The following is a 22,235-nucleotide window of genomic DNA, read 5'->3' on the forward strand; positions in this document are numbered from 1 at the left end:
AAGGGGGGGCCTTCTGTGCATCTGACCGCTCAAGGCTACTCACTCCCGACAGGTGTTCAGCAAGCAGGACTGTGAACTCAGAGGACTGTGCCCACGAGCGTCCGTCAGGTCACTCTCAGCACCTGGCACAATGCCTGGCACCCTGTAGGCGTGCAACCAACCTGTGCTGAACCAAGGATTCAAGCCTCCCATCTCCAAGTAGCGTTTGTGTACAGATCCCCAGCCCTCTGGGATCACTGCTGCTTCCAGTGACCTGACTCGGGGGAGTCGGTCTTGGTGAAACGGGGCCTCAAAGGAGCCTGCAACCTTGCTCTGATCGGGAAGGGCAATGATGCGACACTGACTTCCAGGGCCATGGGCCAGATGACTAGCAGGCTGACAGGCATCAGGAGGGGACAGTGATTTTGAATATTGACATCTGCTCTCCTTAAGTCAACGTGCTATGGAAAAATTGAGACCTGCGGGTGGCATCTTCCACTGTGATTGGGGTTGTCCGACGCCCTTGCCGGGCCAATCTTCCACAGCGTCCCTGTTTCGAAGCCCAGCTTGCGGACATGCTTTACTCCAGAACCTGAGTTCTCACCCTTTGGAGTCCAAGACCACGTCGAAGCTCTGAAGAAACTAGGAACCCTCTCTCCAGGTAAATATTCACAGGCAGATGCGTATAAACCGTCACACGCAATCCAGTGGGCTCATGGCTCCCCCAAACTACTGTGGCCCCATCCCCACGACAACCCAGCTGCAGGCTGGACTTGAGGCCCATGAAAGGGCCCCTCCAAGCTGCAGCAGAGCCGGGGATGGAGGAAGGGCCGTCTGTCAAAACGTTTAGGGAACCTGACTCAGGTCGGATCACTGCTTTTGTGAATTCGGCAAATGAAGAAATAGATGCTAACAGCAGTACAGTTACACGGAGTCCCCCCACACCCCCGGCCTGGAGGTGGAGGGCAGGAGACCGGAGCTGAGGACAGGACAGAGAAAGGGGCCCTGCTGCTCCTGTCCTCGTCATGTGCTGCTGCCCAAGGGCTCGCCCAGGTTTCAATTCTTACTTTTGGGGGGCGGGGGGCACCTAGGGGAGGGGTAGTGGGTGCAAGTCGGAGTAGGACCACTGGCGAGACTGTCTGGGTCTGTCCTCCATCCCAGCGCTAACCCTGGGCCAGGCTGTCCGCCTTCCCACAGCGCTGCATGCCACCTCCCTTAGCGTGGTCGCCACATGTCACCAGAAGGCCCATACTCTGCACCAGCTGAGCCTGTGCTGCTCTTACCATCACTGTCCAGCTTTCAGGGAGCCTTGGGGTTCACAGGGGCCGCACGGGCAGAGACCTTCAGTTACGGTTCCACTGAACGATCAGGACGTCGTAAGGACGGCAGCTGCCCTGTGTTTAAGTGGAGAATGAAATCTTCGCAACCGTGACGGATGCCCCTGAACCAACCTCACTCACATGCGCACAGAGGTGAGAACAAACGAGGAGCCCGCAAGTCATCATCGCAAAACTCTTTACTAACAAGACCAAAGAACCCCACACACTTTTTTGTGGCCATCGGCCTTTTTTTTTTCTTTCAAATTTTAGAATGGGATTGTGCATACATTTATTTTTTAAATTAAGACACATTTTGGAGGTCACAGACAAGTCAAGGGATCACTGTGAGAGGTTTCGAGATCTGAATTCCAAACACTTAGAACCGTGAGCCTAGCCGTCTGCTCCTTGAAGGGGCTGCCGTTTTCTGCCCTGCCCTCGGGGACAGACGCTGGGCCTGTCCTGCCACAGCCACGGGGCAGGCGCTAGGAAGCGGCCTTGGTACATTCGTCAGAAGGAAGCCGAACGCTTACTTGTCATACGTGGTGAGAGGCTCAGGGAAGTGGGTCACCTGCTGTTTCCGGTCTGGAGACACGTGTCCAGGATCAGGGCTTCGGCGCTCCGGGTGGGGCAGGCTGTACGGGACGTGTCCGGGCGCACCCCCGTGTAGTCCCACCAGCTTCCCCTACGGAAGGAATGAGGTCGGGGCAAAGCTCTCAGCTGCAGCCCCGAGGCAGGCAAGGCCTTGGAGGTGGGCTGGCGTGTGCGTGGTTTGGGTGAGGAGGGTGCAGAGGGAGGGAGCAGTGCTGTTTGGCTGGGCCGTGGGGTCAGGTGAGCACTCCTGCCTGACAGCCCCCCTCAACGCATTCAGGACGACGGGGGTGGGCTGCCCGAGAAGCACAGGAGCAGGCCCCGGGGCTGGCTAACAGGTGACCATGAGCGTTTATGCTCTGGAAGCCATCAGCCTACCTTGAGAGAAGGCAAGCATCTTAGGAACAGTGTCTGGGGGCTGCCTGGGGGCCCAGTGGTTGAGCGGCTGCCTTTGCCCAGGGCGTGATCCCGGGAGCCCAGGAATGGGTCCCGCATCGGGCTCCCTGCAGGGAGCCCGCGTCTCTGCCTCTTTCTTTGTGGGTCTCTCATGAATAAATAAAATCCTTAAAAAATAAAAAAACAAAAACAAAAACCCCAGTGTCTGCAATGAAGGGATCCGTGAGGCATCATTTAGAGATGGAAGGTCACATGTTAGGGTGCCAGCCCCACAGACAGGGCTCAGCAGCAGCCTATGGACTGCATACACGTGAGGAGATTTGTCTTTTACATCGATTTTCTTGCTCCTTTATGAAAGGAGTGGAAACTAACTAGGGCTGACACATGATTAGACCGTCCCTCCTAGACAGGGACCACGCTGCCAGAGAAGCCTGTCTAGGCTCCTAGGACCCATGCCTTAGCTCCCAAGAGGAAAAGTACATGGAAAGTCCTAGGCCACTCGTATCGTGATGACAAAATTTTCTAAAAAGTGAAATCCCCATGAGGGTGTGCTTACCCAAATTAATGTCCATCTTTTTACATAAAACATGTCAGACCCACAACTTTCTGGGTTCACGTTTTCCCTATGTATAAATGCAGACTAATCCCGTTTTGGCTTAATAGGTTTCAACAAACGTGAGATTTCAATCACCCAAAAGTAGACCAAAAAAAACGACTGTATTCCTCCCAAATTTATAGTGTGATAACTCAGGAAACTTTGCACTAAGTTTAATTGTAGGGACATGGGAACAGTTGACTATCTGCTTATTGCCATCTGGAGCTGCATCCACTGAACTTATAATAAGTTACGATGTTGATAAAATTGAGGTGCCGTCCATTTTAATACCATAAACCAAACGTAGAATTCCAATGCTTCGTCACTGCTGCTTGACTTACAATGTGGCCACGAAAGGGCTTCCCTTGAACGTTCTCTGCCACCAAGCCCACTGCCTTCGCTGGGACCGAAGGAGCCCCGGGAGCCCCACACAGGGGCCCGACACTTGTGCTGAGGACAGGGAGCCCCGGGAGAGCTGCCCTGCATGGCCGGTGGTCTCTTAAAAACACTGAGGGTGAACACAAGACACAAAGTGGGAGCGTTCAACTACGCTGTGCAACGGCTCAACCCGCACCCCCAGCCATTCCAGCAAAAGCCCTCTTATCTGTTCTGTTTCTTTTCAGCTTTTGGAACGGTCTCTGCCTCGTGCTTGTCTGAACGGTACTCACAGGAGCGCTGACAAAGTTATCACCAGGACATCACCTTCGAGAAGCTTTCTGACAGGTAAGAGAGACACCATCTGACTAGTCCCTGCCAATACACAAGACACCTCACTTTAGGTATTATGTACAGAGAAGGGGTTGCTGCCGTGCTCTCGCGTACGGCCAGCTCAGGGCTCACGGCAAGAGCAGGGCTTTCTGTTTGGAACAACTTACACCTACAGACAACAAACACCAAGAAACATGCAAATGCTGCGGAAGGCTGGGTGTGAAGAATTCGTATTTTACACCAGTGAGGGGGACACTGCTACAAAACGTTGATGGGATGGTTTCTGTCGTCCATGCTCGAACACGAGGGTCTCTGCAACACAGGGGCCCGGGAAGGTGTGTGCTTCTCCTTTTTTCCTTCTTCAGGATTCACAGTTGGTTCTGTGTCAGGCACTGAGCAATCTGGCTTCTGGTCCGAACAGGTGTCTTAGGAGAGTCACTTTATATCTTTCTGTCCCTCTGCGGAGGAGCAAGTTCAAAGGCCGGGAACCGTGAGGTCTCTGGTGCCAGGATGTCGGAGAGAAAGTGAATGGCACCGGCCATGCCTGCAACGTAAATGTGGATCCTCTTACTAAAGGGCACACAGGGATGGTCGGAAACACACTGACCTTTAATCATTTCCTGTACCAGGGGCTGTGACGCTGATGGAAAAGGCACTGAGGACTTTACGAATGACTTCATAAAAAAAAAATAAACAGAAAATGGAACGAAGAAATTCTGATATTAGCACCCAGCAGATAACAGTAAATTTTCTTCCCTGTCTTATTTTTTTAAAAAAATCTGGGCTTTAATCTCCTAACAGAATGGCTCCCTAAATAGTTATGGGTGCTGCTATCCCTATTTCAACAAGAAACCTTCCTTTCTCAAAGCTTTATTCTTAGTCCACACAAGAGGCTGCATTTTATATCTTCTTTAGATTTTAGGAATGCTACTTTAATTTTTGAGAAAGTTTGAGTTTTCATTCCAGTATAGTTAACATACACCGTTAGCTCCAGGTACAATTCAGTGATGCGACACTTCATACATTACTCAGCACTTGTCAAGTGGACCCTTCATCCCCAGCACCTGTTTCCCCCACTCCTGCCCCTCCCTCTGGTGACCAGCAGTGTGTTCTCTATAGTTAAGAGTCTGTTTCTTGGTTTTTCTTTTTTCCCTTTGTTTTTTTCTGTTTCTTAAATTCCACATAGGAGTGAAATCACACGGTGTCTTTCTCTGACTGACTTACTCTGCTTCAGCAGAATTCACTTAGCTCCATCTATGTTGTTACAAATGTTAAGATTTCATTCTTTTTATGGTTGAATAGTATTCCATTATTCACACACACACACACACGCGCGCATGCGCGCAAATGCTACTTTAAAATAAACTTTGTTTTTTGGGGCGCCTGGGTGGCTCAATAGGTTAAGCATCTGACTTCAGCTCAGGTCATGGTCTCAGAGTCCAGGGATCAAGCCCTGTGTTGAGCTGTGTTCAGTGGGGACTCTGCTTGTCTCTGCCCCTCCTCCTGCTCATGTGCTCATTCTTTCTCAAATAAATAAAATCTTTAAAAAAAAAAAAAAAGAAAATGAACTTTGTTTTTTTTTTTTTTTTAACTTTGTTTTCATCAAAATCCCCATCCCAGGTCACTGCAGTCTGCATTAAGATCGGGCTTTAAACTGACCTACAGGAGGGTGGGCGAGGAAGCCTGTGAGCTGGCTCCAGCCTGCAGGCCTCTCATCTCCCTTTTCAATCAGAACAATTCTTCCCTTACTGGATTTTTGTTTATACTTTTTCTTTTCTTTTTTTAAAAAAACCCTTGAAAAAAATTTTTTTAAGACTTAATTTATTCATGAGAGACACAGAGAGAGAAGGCAGAGACACAGGCAGAGAGAGAAACGGGCTCCATGCAGGGAGCCCAATGTGGGACTCGATCCTGGGTCTCCAGGATCATGCGCTGGGCTGAAGGCGGCACTAAACTGCTGAGCCACTCGGGCTGCCCTATACTTTTTCTTTTGATGTAAAATTTACATGCAACGAGACACACAAGTCTTCCAGGGGACTCCTCTGAGTTTTGACAAATACATACACTTGTGCAAAACAAACTCCTCTCAAGAGATAGGGAATATTTCCATCACCTCCCCCCAGAAGTTCCTGTGTGTTCCTCTGTAGCCTACCTCCACCGCCATCCCCAGCATGGATTAGTTTGGCCTGTTTCAGAATGTCCTTCGAATGGAACCCCATGATACACAGCCTGTTGTGTCTGGCTTCTTCCCTTAATGATTTTGCAATTCATTCATATTTTGTGTGTGTCACTAGCTGTTTTCCTGTATTTTGGTTGTTCCCGAAGTTCCCTATAACTTTTTGTTTGAAGAAAAGGTTTTAGTAGCTTAAGAAATCTGAAAACCACTGACTTATTAGAACCTATTAGAAATAGACAATGACTCATGACACCCTAAAGTGGTCCATGCTGAAATGACCTTTGTTTTCTTTTGGTGGGGTGGAGCACGCATCCTCCATGAAAAGATTTAGAAATATTTGAAGGGCACTAACAGGTGCACAATATAGGTAAGGCAGAGAGACTCAATACAAGTTTCAGCAATAAACTACCTCGTTCACAGTTACTTTACAGTTGTGGAGTTATTACTCAAGTAAGAGCAGACGTAATCGACCCGGTGCCGAGAGACATAGAAGGACCAAATTCACTCAGGCAGAGAGTTAAACCTGGTGTTTTCTGCTCACTCTTACCTTCAAAGAGAGAATAGGGTCTGTCAGGAATGCGGCACCCGTGTGCTCCATATTCTAGACACCACTCTGCAAACTAAGGAGAAACATATTTAAGAGCAGAGATTTCACTTGGTGAAGAGGCAACAACGAATTCACCAAGAACCCAAGGAAGAAGATTCCTGAGGACCAGAGAGGGATCAACATTGCAAAGACAGGCCAGGGGTATGGCTGTGCCAAGAGACACAGGGGAGACCACAGAGGTGAGAAAAACAGGTTAAGAGGAGAGAAGCTGTATTTTTGGATTTTGTGCATGCTCTGGAGTATTCAAAAGTTGGCTGGATAAAGACTCCTTACTTTGCAAGCTCGGTAGAGATACTTTTTATCCTGCGTGAGATGGTACAGGGACAGGAAAGAGTAGCCATTCCCAGCTGTCCCGTGGCAGATCCCATAGCCCTTCCGAAGCAAACCTCGCTGCCAAATGACATCGCTACACTCCATGGCATCTTTCAAGTATTTCTCCTCCTTAAAGACCTGGGGAATGAAAAGCAAAGCAGTGTTAAAAAAAGGTTTTTAGGGACTTCAGGGACACCTGGGTGGCTCAGTGGATGAGCATCTGCCTTTGGCTCAGGGTGTGATCCCCGAGTCCCGGGATCGAGTCCCTGCATGGAGCCTGCTTCTCCCTCTGCCTGTGTCTTTGCCTCTCTCTGTGTCTCATGAAAAAATACAATCTTTTTTTTTTTTTAATTTTTTTTGTTTTATTTATTTATGATAGGCACACAGTGAGAGAGAGAGAGAGGCAGAGACACAGGCAGAGGGAGAAGCAGGCTCCATGCACCGGGAGCCCAACGTGGGACTCGATCCCGGGTCTCCAGGATCGCGCCCTGGGCCAAAGGCAGGCGCTAAACCGCTGTGCCACCCAGGGATCCCCCAAAAATACAATCTTTAAAAAAAAAAAAGGAGGTTTTCAGTGATGAGTTAGCAAATAGTTTCCCTTTCTGGTGAGTAAATGATACAACATTAAGAAACCTGAAAATAGTTCTGGGGGTAAAACAAAAACTACCAGCAACACCACAGTACAGCACCTTACAATCTGCCCATCTCTTCTCCTTGTCCTCTTTGTTCGAAGTTTTGCAAGAGCAATTCTAAAATTCAGTTAAAAAATTAAAACAAGGGTGCCTGGGTGGCTCAGTCAGTTGAGCGTCTGCCTTCGGCTCAGGTCATGATCCGGGGCCTGGGGTCAAGCCCCACATCAGGCTCCCCGCCCAGGGGAGAATCTGCTTCTCCCTCTGCCTACTGCTCTGCCTGCTTGTGCGCTCTTGTTCTCTCTTTCTATGTCAAATAAAAAAATAAAATCTTAAAAAAAAAAATGAAAACAAAAGCTACCAGAAACTCTTTGGTTAAGATGTTACATCACAAATAACCATTCTGTGCTTCCTAGAGCAATATAACCTGTAGTGCTAAAACCTCTGCTTCTGGTCAACTTCTGAAGTCAACTGAGGGATTGATGATTCCACAATATCCTGTCACCTAGGTCAAGAATCCTCCATATCCTGGGGCAGCCACATTATCAGTAAGACCCTGAGGGCCTGGCACTCTCTGGGTTGGGAGTTGTGTCATAATCCATCCCAGGGAAACCTGCACGACGCCTCCTGCAGTTCCTGGAGCAGACTTGCTGGGCTGCAGGACTCACTGGCGCTGCCTCCACTCAGTGCTTTACATGCAGAGACACAAATGAGCTCAGTGAAGACAACTACCTGGCAGGAGGAAGCGGCTTTCGCCTCCTCAAATTCCCTTTTAAATTTTCTTTTCTTTCTCTTCACATTTCATTTATTCTGTGTCTCTAGTCCTTCCTTCAGAATCTATCAGTAATCTCCACTTGCTTCCCTCATTCCATGCTAGTGTAAGTCAGTTTTGGACAATGAATTTGAGGCAAAAAGGTCACCAGAGATGATCTCCTTGGGGGTAACAAACAGGATTCATCTACCTGTGACTGATTAGTAGTGGCCAAAAAAAGAAAGAAAAAGGGATGAACTATGTGAATCAGTGTCTGCAGAGAGCAGGAGAAGGGGAAAGAGAGAGACATTTGCGTTTTACCCACTATTCCTGATGCAGAATCTATTCACCAGGGTGGGAAGCAACACTCTTAACTCATGAAAGCAACTGAGATGGGGACTCTGGGGTCAGAGCGCCTGAGATTGAATCTCAGCTCTGTCACCTTTTAACTATGTGGCCTGGCCCTGGACAAGTCGCTCAAGCTCTTATATCTCAGTGTTCTCAACTATAAGAGAATACTACTAGTTCTTCATCTCAGTGGCTTGTTATGAGTATTGATGACATCAAATCAATCAAATGGGGGAAAATAAAAATCTTTTCAATAAACAATGTAGGAACAATCAGATATCCTGATTAAAAAAAAAGAATCTCTCTTCTTACCTCACATATACCAACCTAATATATAAAATATACATAGAATATACAAAACTGATTCAGAGTTCTGAATCTAAAACCATGCAGTGTGAAGAATATTAACTGTATAAGCTGGGGGTGAGTAAAATTTTGTGACATATAAAGGGAAATCTCACTAAGATGGAGGTGGGAGGTTAGAGGGGAAAGCCCGCCACTCTAGTCAATTCCAGAAAGACTTGTCAATTATAGACCCCAAGAGAAGAGGAAACAGAACAGAATTACCGATTATAGGCTCCAATAGGGAAAAAGGCCCACTGCATCTCCTACTAGTCGATTTGACTACCCCTGCAACTCTGCCAATGAGAAACTGTCATGACCCTGAACTTTTTTCCAATGGACTTACATTCAAAACAATCTCTCCCCCCTTCCTCCTTCTCCATAAAATAAGGTTCGTCTCCTTTGTTTGTTGGATTTGCCTATGGTTTTGTCATAGCTTGTTTATCCCGAAATGTACTTCTCTGCTATTCTCGAAGAAGACTGTTTTGCTGGTAAAATAACTGGCTGTTTTATTATTTAGGTTAACAGCTTCTTAGACAAGATACTGAAAGAAATTACCATTAAAAACTTTATAAAACATAGACTTTATCAGAATTAAGAACTCTACCCATCAGAAGATACCATAAAGATTATAATTAGCCAAAACATATATGCAAAACAGATACCTCACAACTTAATAATAAAAAGATAAAAGAATAAAACATGGGTAAAAGAAATGAACAAACGTTCAACAAAGGAAGACATATAAATGACCCATGAACAGAAGCAAAATTGCTCCCCATTAAAAACTACAATGAAATATCCACCAGAATAAAATTAAAAAGCCTTTCAGTATCAAGTGCTGCCAAAGATATGAACTCTCTTACATTGAGGATGGAATGTAAAAGGTACAACAACTGTTACTCTTTAAAAAGTAAAAGCAGTTTCTTACAGTTAGTCTCTGATCCAGCAATTCCACTCCTAGATTTTGGCCCAAAAGAAAAGAAAATGCACGTCTACAAAAAGACCTGTACAAGAATGTTCACAGCAGCTTATTCGTAAGAGTAAAAAATGAGAAACAACTGGAAAACAAATTGTTAGAGTGTGGTAGATTTATATAAAAGTGATGCTTAAACTTATTAGGAAGGCATCAAATCTGGAGGAAGAGGGGAAGAAAGCATAATTTGAAAGAATCTCTCCAGCTGATCCTGATATGCATTCCTAGAAAGACAGTCCATGCTTCAAATAATCAACTTACAAATGAGCTTTGGGAACACAGTTTATATGAAAGCGTTTTCTGACATCCGGTCAACAGCTAACCATCAGGGAGCATTTCTAATACAGCTCTCCTCTGGGGTTTTCAGCTTGGGCGTGTAGGTACAGGCGTGGGGAAGGCATGGTGGCTTCAGACATTAGCACAGAATCAAAAGATTACATCAGTAGCACTGTGGTTTGACCAACACGGTTCTCCTGGGCAAGTAGGTTTGTAAATACCTTCCCAAACACAATTTTCACTTGACCAATGTTAGCATTTGTTTATAGTGCCTGAAGCCACAAAACCTGCTAATGCCAGAGGGCCCATAGTGTGCAGTTAGAAGAAGGTAGAATTTGTTATCATTACCTGTAGTTTACTGTCAGATAATCAAGAACTGCTCAGCAAAATAGCTTCCAGCCATACGGTCTGCAATGGACCTTGTTAGAAAATCATTTGCAATTGATAAAAGTCCTAATATAGCATAGACTATTATTAAAACCTTGACATTTTTTCAAGGATCATTTAAAATCCCATATAATTTTAAATTAACAAATAATATATGTTCATACAAAGTAGAGTACACCTAACTACACGAATGATTAGCTATAGGAAGGGAAAACAAATTAAGTGAACCTAGACTCAATTTGCAGTTTTCTTTGTGAAGGATATTAGCATTCTTCCAAATACCTGAAAACCTATGCTTTCATAAAGATTCTTGAAGTACTCATGAGTTCACATGCCAGCAAGAGAAACTGTTGGAAACTTATTACATAAAATGTAAGCAACTTTGTAATTCTGAGAGAGCTTCAATGAATGCAGATGCTTGTAATTTGAGTTAACAATACCCTGAGAGTTGGGACGCCTGGATGGCTCAGTGGTTGAGTGTCTGCCTTGAGCTCAGGGCGTGATCCTGGGGTCCTGGGATTGAATCCCGCATCGGGCTCCTTGCAGGGAGTCTGCTTCTCCCTCTGCCTGTGTCCCTGCCTCTTTCTGTGTCTCTCATGAATAAATAAAATCTTCAAACAAACAAACAAACATAAAAAACCTCAATAACTTGAGAGAAAATGGATCCTTGAGCTGTGTTTCTCTAGCTTTACATTTCTACCTCTCCACCCACCAACCGTGCCCTGTCTCTGCCCGCACCACCCTCTGCCTTGGTCAAACACGAATCTCACACTTCACTCACACCTCTGATTGTAAAACTATGCCATATGTGCCTTTTCATTTTTTTAAAAGACTTTATTCATTCATTCATGAGAGACACAGAGAGAGAGGCAGAGACACAGGCAGAGGGGGAAGCAGGCTCCATGTAGGGAGCCCGATGTGGGACTCGATCCCGGGGCCTCAGGATTACGCCCTGGGCTGAAGGCAGGCACCAAACCACTGAGCCACCCAGGGATCCCCCATATATGCCTTTCCAAATTAAAATTGATGCCTTCTGCCCCCAGAGATTCTGGTGTTCCTTGCCTTCCTCATGTTTGAGAATCTGGATGTAAATGGACAGAACTGAGCTTTATTGGTCTTAGTATGTCTTTGTTCCATGCTTTCTAGGAGAGAACTTTCTGTTTTGGAGTAAACAGAGCAGGGACAGAGGTTCAAATGATATTCTGAGCCAAAGCTGGACAGGCAGCAGCTGGTCTGAGACATCTGTGGCATTGCTAATAGCAGAGCTCTGCTATGTTTGCTCCCGGCGTGACTAGCAGTGGTGGAAACAGATGGCAGTGCTGGTCAGCAGGCTAGTAGAAATGGACCTCCTTACACTGATGGACCCACTGGAAGCCCCGGCTCCTGATTATCTGCTTACCACTGGCTCAGGGGTAGGGGTGGGGGAGACCCTCAGAAGGCAAGACTATTAGTCATGCAGGGTGCCTCCTTGTATTGTTTATCCTCTTCAGTGTGAAAGACAAAAACGAGTCTGACAAAAGTTTTTACTTTTTATCAGTTATGCAATCTTTTTTGAGTATCAAAGGGTCCTTTTTTGTCAACAGTACATTCCTATTATGGTTGGATATTTATGATATTATAGATTTATCTCTGTTGCTGAAATTACAACAATCACTCTAAAGCCTCTAAAAAGGGAGGCAGCAATTTGAACAGAATTCTCTTAATTTAAAAACTGAGGTGCTGTTAAGAAGATGAATCATAAAGTTCTTCTGATTTGCAAAGAGTTTATTTCACTGTGTTTTGCTCTGACCGAATATCATAACTTTCTGAGTTATTTTCTTAAATGCTCATGCCTTTTATATTTGAATACTTTAGGTGTTGCTGTTGTGGGGGGGGGGGTGAAAAATTCTAAGAAATTAGCCTAAATCATGAGTGGTAATTCCCCACAATTTTTCTAAATAATTTATTATGGTTAGTCACAAAGGGAAAATAAAATTGATTCAGAAACTTTTGTTATTTCCAAGTAGAAATATGAATTCTGCTTCATTAATTCTGTCTATTTCTACAAAACAAAGAGACTTTGCCAAGACACTAATCATTCATTGTGGTTACTGTTAGGTACTACTGGGCAGAGGACTTGAAAAGACATTCTTGCAAAGAAGACCTACAGATGGCTAACAGGCAATGAGAGGACATTCAACGTCACTAATCACCAGGGAAATACAAATCAAAACTATAATGAAGTATCATCTCACACCTGTCAGAATGGCTAAACTCAGAAAGACAAGAAATCATAAGTGTTGGAGAGAATATGGAGAAAAAGAAACCCTTGTGCATGATTGATGGGAACGTAAACTGGTTCAGCCACTGTGGAAAACAGTATGGAGGTTCCTCAAAAATTTAAAAATAGAGATAAGCATGTGGTCCAATAATTCCACTACTGGGTATTGACCCAAAGAAAAAATAAACACTAATTCAAAAAGATATATGCACCTCTGTTTACTGCAGCATTATTTATAATAGCTGAGATATGGAAGCAACTTAAATTTCCATTGACAGATGAATGGATAAGATGTGGTGTGTGTGTTTATATATATATATTACTCAGCCATAAAAAAAAGATGAGATCATGCTATTTGGGAAAACATGGAGGGAGCAAGTGGATATTATGCTAAATGAAATAAGTCAGACTGAGAAAGGGGCAAATAGCGTTAAGATTTCCCCCATATGTATTATCTAAAAAAGAAAAATGAATAAACAAACAAAAAGCAGAATCATACCTGTAAATACAGAGAACAAATTGACGGTTTTGGGAGATGGGCAAAATAGGTGAAGGGGAGTGGGCGGCACCGGCTTCCAGTTGTGGAATGAGTAAGTCATGGGAATAAAAGACACAGTGTAAGGAATGTAGTCAATGACACTGTGATAGCCTTGCATGGTGACAGACGGTGGCTACATTTGGGAGCACAGCATAACACAGAAGTTTGTGGAATCACTACACTGTATGCCTGAAACTAGTAAAACATTGTGTGTTTAAAAATTTTTTTTAAAGATTTTATTCATTTGGGAGCTGGAGTATACAAGTGGGGTGGGGGAAGAGCAGAGGGAGGGGTTGAGAAGCAGACTCCCTGCTGAGCACAGAGCCCAAGGATCATGAACTGAGTTGAAGGCCGACACTTAACTGACTGAGCTGCCCGAGGTGGGCTCAAGTAAGAAATTTAAAAAATAAAATGTGGTAGTTTTCTAAAAAAACTTGAAAACATATTTTCTCTTTACACATTCATTTTTTTTCCAAGAAAGGATAAAAAAACTTAAATGTTACAGAATATAACAATAAGCCGTTTATAATTTCAACTCCTATGTAAAGTGTTAAGAAAACACTTAAAAACACGTGAAAAAAAACCCAGAAGCATTGTTTGCTTTCAACTTACAAGGTTAATTCTTAGTTCAGGAGAAAAATCAAAGTATTCTTAATATTGTGTCTAAATATTATCTTGAGACTACCAAAATTAATCAGTAAAGGTACTGCCTATTTTTCTATAACCCTTCATATGTGTAAAACTTTAAACATCACACTTATCCCTTATGAGTGATTTTATAACAATTTTAAACCCAAATTTAAAAGGCCCTGAATAAGCATCATCATCCAATAATAGTCTTGACTCAAGCAAGAAAATAAAATGATCTGAAGTCAAAAAAGCATTTGGTTATAAGAGCGCCTCTGCCTTATCGGACAGTCATACTCTGAATAAAATCATCACTATGCTGTCACCCAGGTTTTCTTTTACACATGAATATAATTCCCACTAACACACACAAACACATACACTTACACTTACAGCTCCAACCACAGGGGTGATAAAGCGAAACAGGGAGACTTTGTTCTGTAAAAACATGAATTCTAAAAGGTTTTTAGTTTGCAATCAAATGTGCTGGCCAGGATCAAACTGCAAACCTAGTAGAGGAAAAAGTGGATTTCTAAACATTAAATGCTTATGATACGTGGAAGTTCTGACCTTGTAAGCTTGCATAAGCATGTGGATGACACCTGGGGCACCGTGACACCAGTGGACCAAGCGATCTGTTTCGTTGCTTAATGATGACGGATAATTCCCAGATCGGAATCTTTTGTGGCGCACATAATCAATACTAGGCTTCACCATTTCTGTCAAGGTTTCTTGGTCCACTTTTGCTGCTGGCTTTAAATAAATAAATAAAAACAGAACAATGAACTTATTTTTTCTCAAGTTTTTTTTTTTTTTAAGCCTTTGTATTATAGTTAATATAACAAAGCATCAATTACCTGGGCTACTTGAGAAGCATATAAAATTCAAATTAATTCAATTATCTGGGTATTTAAGACTTGGGCAGGCCTTTTTTTGTTTTAGCTTTTTTTGATGCTGAAGATAGAGACTGAAGGGCATCTGCTGGAGAACTGCCTTGCTCAGCGCAGATCAGGAATTGCTCCGTCCCACTGCCAGGAGGCTGCACTGTGGACGGGCCCTAAGTGCTCAGCAGGGAAGAAGCTCGAATGAGTCAGCTCCAGCATACCACTGTCTAGTGGTCGCTACAAGAAAACTGACACTGATTTATATAGAGAATTTTGACTAAATAATACTTCCACGTTCTTCACTTTAAAAACAGATAAACGGGACAACCTCACGGGCGTTTCTCTCAGGGAAACCCCTAATATCTAACAAAATTAATCTCAACACCTACATCTAAACTAGGTTACGTCTCACTGGTGTGGTTTCCGTATTGTTATGTTCCCCTAACATTATCATTTAAAAAGAAAGTTTCGAAAGCTAGTGGTAAAACATTTTCCTGGGGAAATATAAAACACACACAAACCAACTTTCCAGAATAACAATGCTATTTCTAAATGAGATAAGGAATTCTAGTTACTTTGGAAACATGTGTCTGCACTATAAAGAAAATGTCACAAATTGGAATATATTGTTTTACTGTCTACAACAATAAACAAAGACAACTAAGTACCAGAAAAGGGCACATTAGTCCTGTTTAGATATGAATTTCCTTTACTGACAGAATAGGTTTAAGAAGGGAATTTGAAATAAAAATTTTAAAAAAGGAATATATGGATTTTTAGTAAAAAAATATCTGAATTCTAGTCCATGCTTCTTGCCCAGCTTTGTGATTCTGAACATTAATTAACTACTCTGTTGTGGGTGTGGCAGATAAAGAAAGGTATAATTGAAAAAAAAAAGTAGGCTACACGTGTACAGAGCAGGGGAGGGAACCGCAGGCCACAAGGCTGGAAGCAGGGAGACGCAGTATTCGGGGTGGAGTCTCCATCTGCCGCACAGAACAGCAAAGACTCAACCCAGTAGATGTCAAGTATGATTAAGAGACAAGAGTATACGCACAACAATACACTAGTAAAAATTTAGAATACAACTGATAGCAAGTTGGGGGTACCTGGATATGGAAAGTCTCTGCCCCTGTCTGGATTCTGGAGGCCCTTCTGCTCCCTGAAGGTTCCCCTCTATCCAGAGAGTAACTACTTCAATGAGCAGAAAAACATGGACAAAGAAAAATGTAGGCAACAGACACCTAACCCAGTACAAAGCTGCGTGTGGAATGTGCTCTGAGCACCTCCCTGCTTGACTTATACTAAAATTTCAGTCCCCATTTTCTATTTGGTCAAACACTTCATGCTGCAGTCACTGTATTAGTATTTCAGAGCATTCGTACTTACCTGCATTAACATGTAGTAGATTCCAGCCATGCCATGGGCTGCTCCTACATACTGCTTCCTGTGCCACTGATACAGCAGCGGACAGCGCTCGGCCTTCCTTTCTTCCCTTGACAGAGTCTTGCCTGATTCAATAATAGCACAGACCACCTATGGAGATAACGAGACTGTGTCATTCTGGACACCATCCTGCTTTCATCTAATACTAACAATTCTATATAGATTACCTAATTTAAAAATCCTTAAAGCAGCCAGTAGCCACCACTGTTATTGTTAGTTTACAAACTAGTAAATAAAGGCAGAGAGAAATCAGAAGACAATCTCGGAGTAAAAAAAGAAATTAGGAAGTCAAATTAAAAGTTTTTTGTATGAACAGTTTACTGGAATATAGAAAAACTTCCTTATAAAAATCAGACTGAGTTGCCTTGTCACTGCAATGCTTCCTCCAAGACTGGTCGTACATCTAGGAGAGGCTGGAGGAACTGGCCTTATTTATGAAAGGCTAATGAAATGAGGTCTATTGAGGAAAGCGGATTTTAGTTAAATCAAAAGAATATCATATCTGTAATGACTATGTAGCAAAGACACAAATTGTTTCCTCCTATCCTTTCTCTCTTCATACTTCGGTAACCACGCTCCAAGTTCTAGCTGGGCATCGGGCCTCTTCGCTACAAACAGACACAGTCCTTTGACTAAGTTCTGGAAATAGGATGTGAGCAGAAGTGAAGCAGACAACTAACTTCTGGATCACAGCCTTAAAAAAGAAGGTGCTTATCCTCTACTTCCCCCCCAGTCTTGAGTGGAAGGGTGCTCAATTAGCTTTAGTCTTGCAGATAAGGGCATGCCCCTAGGATATGGGAGAGAATGCGAGAAGAACCCAGATCCTTAGCCATATTCACTGGGACAGCCTACCAATTCAGATACTTTATGAAAGAGAACTAAATATTCAATCTTTTTGAAGCTGCTGTTGTTTGGTTCTAGTTAAAATGGGTGAATTAACAGGCTAAGAGGACAGATTTTTATTTTTTATGATTTTGTTTTATTTTTTTTTTGAGGACAGATTTTTAAAGAACATTCCTAGAAAGGAAAAAAAAAGGAGCTATTTATTGATTTTATGAGCTGCCTTAAGAAATCACTCGTTCCTACCTAGATGCAGAGTCCAGCCACTAACATAGTTCTGTGCTAACAGACGGGTTGGAATGATAGGGATGGCCCCACAGTTGGCAGCAGCCCCACAGTACCTCTTTAATAGCTGACTCACACACGGTGCCTGGACCGATCTCCGTGTTCAGGTAGAGTAAGGCATACAGATAACCTGCCCGTCCATAAAGCAGCTCATCGGGAAGGTCTGAATCGCGGCACACGATGGTTCTCTGGAGCTGTAAAAGTCTACCCAACAAGAAAAATTCTGTTTTCCCAGAGAATGTCTGAAATACCTCTTCCTAAAGCTGTTGGTAACCTAACACCTTAGAAATTACCTGTTATTCGTTTTTAATTTAGAACTGATTTCAAGAAATACAAACAAAACCCAAACAACAAAAACCTATGACACTAATTTCTTTCTCAGATGTCACATTAATAACAATACATCCTTCTGTTCAAAATATCTATCTTTATATCAGTCTAAACCATGTAAGAGACGATATTCAATTTTGAAACCCAGAATTAGAAGGAAGTGATTTAAAATTTAAAAGAAAATAGTACTAAAATGTAGTCAATGCTTGGGAAATAGCTCGAGTCGCTCTGTCTTCCAGGCAACATCAACTGAGCAGCATGTGCCAGATACTCCGCCAAACCAAGGGAGTAGGCCCTGATTTCTAACCCTTAAAAAAAGAATGTAAACCAATGGGTGCAATAAAAATTTTATACTTTCTAATTGTTCCAAAACAATAGAACCTAAAAATAACTTGGTTATGGTACTGAATCTAAGGCATATGAGCTAATTTTCACGTGACGAAGGCAACCAAAAGTTACTTAGGGAAAAGATTAGAGTAACATCATGTTTATTTGTTCCAAAATTAAGGCCGACACAAGCTTGGATAGAAAGGGAGGCATATGATCTTATCATTATGTTTAAGGTTAATATACAAACCTCTTCACTTCTCAGAAAGACCTGTTTGCAACAGCAGATTAATTAAAAAATAATTTCCTTTTTCAATGTCTTTCTACATAAGACCTTGAATGGAGAATTTAGACAAAATACTTCCAGTTTTAAAAACTCACTTTGTGATGCATTCCTGGGACTCGCAATCGCTTTTGAGTTTATGATATACCACAGCTCCTACAGCAAGGGGTCCAGCATCTCCACAGAGGAAAGTGACCCTGCGGCCGTTCAGATTCCGAAGTGTTCTCTTCACGTAATCCAAGGATCGGAGCAGGTAGGTCTGGTCGCATGTAACCCGGTACAACTGTAGGTACAAAAGAGCTATGCCTGCAAAATTCCCCCACCCCCAAAGAAAAGCATGATTACCTTTCTTTTTCACTTTCAGGGCATTATTTTATGATCCTATGAAAAACTTAACCTAAACCCTATGTTTCTGAAGGAGCACCATCAAATAAATTACGTATGGTACAACTTTTAAAAACAGAAGAAAAAAAAGAAAAAAGAAAAAAAACCCCTCAGGGTAGAAAAAGCTTAAACCATTTAAATTAAATCCATCACCTTGCCAATGGCTCTGATACAATGACTCAGTACTTCCTAGACAAGGTAAAACTTAACACTTCCCACGCATTCCCATTTTCTGTACATCCAGTTCAAGATTTTATTCCTTCTCTGGATTGTAAACTAACTTGGATCCTTTTCCTTTCACTTCTCATATAATCCTTTCTCCTATCTTATCCAAGTTAAATAATTACTTTCTAAGTTTTACATCCTCTAATTTTTATATATTTCTCACAATTTTCCAATTTTTTTTAGTGACTAACCTATCCAAATGACCAACGAACCAGTGAGTCAACTCACTGCCTATGGAAATGCCATATGAGGCAGAGCAAGATAACAAACACACAAGGCAGTTTATCACCTATGCAACCTTCTTATCTTAAAGATTTTATTTATTTATTATTTAGGGAGAGAAAAGACTCCCGAAGATTCCGAGCTGAGTGTGAGCCCGACAGGGTGCTTGATCTCAAGACTCTAAGACCATGACCTGAGCTAAAACCAAGCGCTGGAGGCTTAACTGACTGAGCCATCTAGGCACCCCACAACCTTCCTATTTTGAAGAACAAATCTGGACACGTAAGTGAACCAGAGAGATCTTTTTCCAAAAATCTACAGAGGATGACCTATATGGCTTCTGAAAGAAGCCTATTATTATTCCTGGACTCCAGTTACTATGATGGTTACATAAAAAATCCATCTGTATAAATATAAACTTAATAAAATATAAAGCATTGAAGGAAATGTTGGGATTCTCTAATATTATGTTGTCTAATATCCTACTCTCACTTCTATTATTTTTCATTTTGCTTTTTACTTTGTTTTGTTTCATTTGAGTATAATTGGCACACAACATTACAGTAGTTTCACATGTACAACATAGCATGTTGTACAACTGGTGAACAAGTCTGTGTTCTGCTACACGTTTTGCTTTTTACATTTCTCTAAATAGGTAGCTTCTTTTTTCATTAATTCTCCATTTCAGGGTATCCTCTTTCCCTTTCAGATGCTTAACATCTCTCTCTCTCTCTCCATACATTTGGAAAGTCCTTTTCACATTATCCATTTCCTGGAAGTTGTTAAGTCAGACAGATATAAAAGTACGCATTTGTAAGCCTTGGAAAAGTATCCTTCCATATGAATTAGTTACGCGCTCCTGTATTTGTTTTTGTATTCAAAAAATTCAAATTATATACATATAGAAAGCAAGTCAGGGGTGCCTAGGTGGCTCAGTTGGTTAAGCAGCTGCCTTCAGCTTAGGTCATGATCCCAGGGTCATGCCCCCTGTGGGGAGCCTGCTTTTCACTCTGCTTCTCCTTGCTCCTGCTCTCTCAAATAAGTAAATAAAAATTAAAAAGTTTTAAAAAAGTAAGTTAAATACCTACAAATTTCAAATGTAGTCATTATAAAAGGTTTACAAATAAGTACTTCATGATTGACTCAGAAATCCCTAAAAAATAGAATGATGATGTGGGCAGCCTATGAACCTTAAAACCTATCGTTATGTATGTATCAAATCTTAAATATTTTAATTACTACATTAATTTTATAGAGGGAGCAAAGGCAGAGGGGAAGATAAGGAATCTTAAGCAGGCTCCATATCCAGCACAGGGCCCAATGTGGGGCTTGATCTCACAACCCCGAGACCATGACCTGAGCCAAAAACAAGAGTTGGACACTTAACTGACTGAACCATTCAGGCGCCCTATTTATTTTCTTAATGTTACAGTCAGGTCTTTTTTTTTTTTTTTTAATTAATTTGTTTGTAAGTAATCTCCACACTCAACATGGGGCTCGAATTCTCAATCCTGAGATCAAGAGTCACATGCTCTTACAACTGAGCCAGCAAGATGCTCCAATGCTCAAGTATTTTAAAGCAAATGATAGGCAAAATATTTTTTTTGAAAGATTTTATTTATTCATGAGAGACACACACAAAGAGAGGCAGAGACACAGGCAGAGGGAGAAGCAGGCTCCATGCAGGGAGTCTAACGGAGGACTCGATCTTGGGTCTTTAGGATTAGGCCCTGGGCCGAAGGTGGCGCTAAACTTTTGGGCCACTGGGGCTGCCCCGGCAAAATATTTAAAAAAAAAGCTCATCCTAACATTTCACCTTTAAACACTTCAGTATGATTATCTAAAATATATAAACCTATTTCTATAAGTCAAAATAGCACTATAACTATCGAATGAATAATTGATAAGTGAAACTGAGCTGTGATTTTTTTTTTTTAAGTAAATCTTTGTCAGTTTTGGTACCACTATCATCCTTGCTTCATAAAAGTAACAGGAACTATTCCTTATTTTCAGGAACTATTCCTTATTTTCCTAACCTCTGAAACAGTTTATTTTTTATTTTTTAAAAGATTTTATTTATTCACAAGAGACACAGAGAGAGAGAGTCAGAGACATAGAGAGAGGGAGAAACAGGCTTCCTGTGGGGAGCCTGGTGCAGGACCAAATCCCAGGACCCCGGAATCATTCCCTGAGCCAAAGGCAACCACTCAACCACTAAGCCACCAAGGCATCCCTGCCTGAAACAGTTTAAAAGTAACAAAGAAAAAAAGTAACACTGAGAGTTCCTGTTGTCAATTATTATTAAACATTTTTTTTAAAATTCAGAATAGTTAAGGTACAGTGTTATATTTGTTTCAGGTATACAAAACAGTGAGTCAACAATTTTATACATTACTCGGTGCTCATCACAAGTGCACTCCTTAATCTCTATCACCTGTTTCACCTACCCTTCCCCACCCACTTCCCTTCTGGACGCATCATCTTTATTCATCAGTCAATGGACATTTGGGCTCTTTCCATAGTTTGGCTATTGTTGATATAGTGCTGCTACCAACATTGGGGGGTGCGTACTCCTTCAAATCTGTATTTTTGTATAGTTTGGGTAAATACCTAGTAGTACAATGGCTGGATCATAGGATAGCTCTATTTTTAACTTTTTGAGTATGGAGGACCCTCCATACTGTTTTCCAGAGTGGCTGCAACAGTTTGCATTCCCATCAACAGTGTAAGAAGATTCCCCTTTCTCCACATCCTTGCTAACATCTGTTGTTCCCTGAGTTATTTTAGCCATTCTGACTGCTGGGAGGTGGTACCTCATTGTGGTTCTGATTTGTATTTCCCTGATGCTGAGTGATGTTGAGCATTTTTACATGGGTCTGTTGGCCATCTGGATGTCTGCTGTGGAGAAATGTCTCTTCATGTCTTCCACCCATTTTTAATTGGATAATTTATTGGGTGTTGAGTTGCATAAGTTCTTTTTTTTTTTAGAAGTTATATTTTTTTATAAGTTCTTTTTTTTAAATTTTTATTTATTTATGATAGAGAGAGAGAGAGAGAGAGAGAGGCAGAGACACAGGCAGAGGGAGAAGCAGGCTCCATGCACCGGGAGCCCGATGTGGGATTCGATCCCGGATCTCCAGGATCACGCCCTGGGCCAAAGGCAGGCGCCAAACCGCTGCGCCACCCAGGGATCCC

The 22,235-nt window shown here is 42.3% G+C and overlaps 1 protein-coding gene across 2 annotated transcripts in view; it reads right to left on the reverse strand.

The window, feature by feature from the left end:
- Window positions 1-1,477: 1,477 nt before the first annotated feature.
- The window catches only part of LANCL2 (LanC like glutathione S-transferase 2), a 48,791-nt gene continuing 28,033 nt past the window's right edge, over window positions 1,478-22,235 (reverse strand). For both annotated transcript variants that reach the window (XM_072760087.1, XM_026006694.2), the window contains exons 3-9: window positions 18,308-18,515; window positions 17,326-17,473; window positions 16,088-16,234; window positions 14,385-14,567; window positions 6,642-6,818; window positions 6,309-6,381; window positions 1,478-4,129 (exon numbers count right to left, since the gene is read on the reverse strand). In XM_072760087.1, the coding sequence (XP_072616188.1) occupies window positions 4,026-4,129; window positions 6,309-6,381; window positions 6,642-6,818; window positions 14,385-14,567; window positions 16,088-16,234; window positions 17,326-17,473; window positions 18,308-18,515 (1,040 nt within the window). In that variant the 3' untranslated portion in view covers window positions 1,478-4,025. The remainder of the gene's footprint in view (window positions 4,130-6,308; window positions 6,382-6,641; window positions 6,819-14,384; window positions 14,568-16,087; window positions 16,235-17,325; window positions 17,474-18,307; window positions 18,516-22,235) is intronic.

The sequence above is a fragment of the Vulpes vulpes genome, chromosome 5 (assembly GCF_048418805.1).
Source record: "Vulpes vulpes isolate BD-2025 chromosome 5, VulVul3, whole genome shotgun sequence".
In the NCBI taxonomy this organism is placed as follows: Eukaryota; Metazoa; Chordata; class Mammalia; order Carnivora; family Canidae; genus Vulpes; species Vulpes vulpes.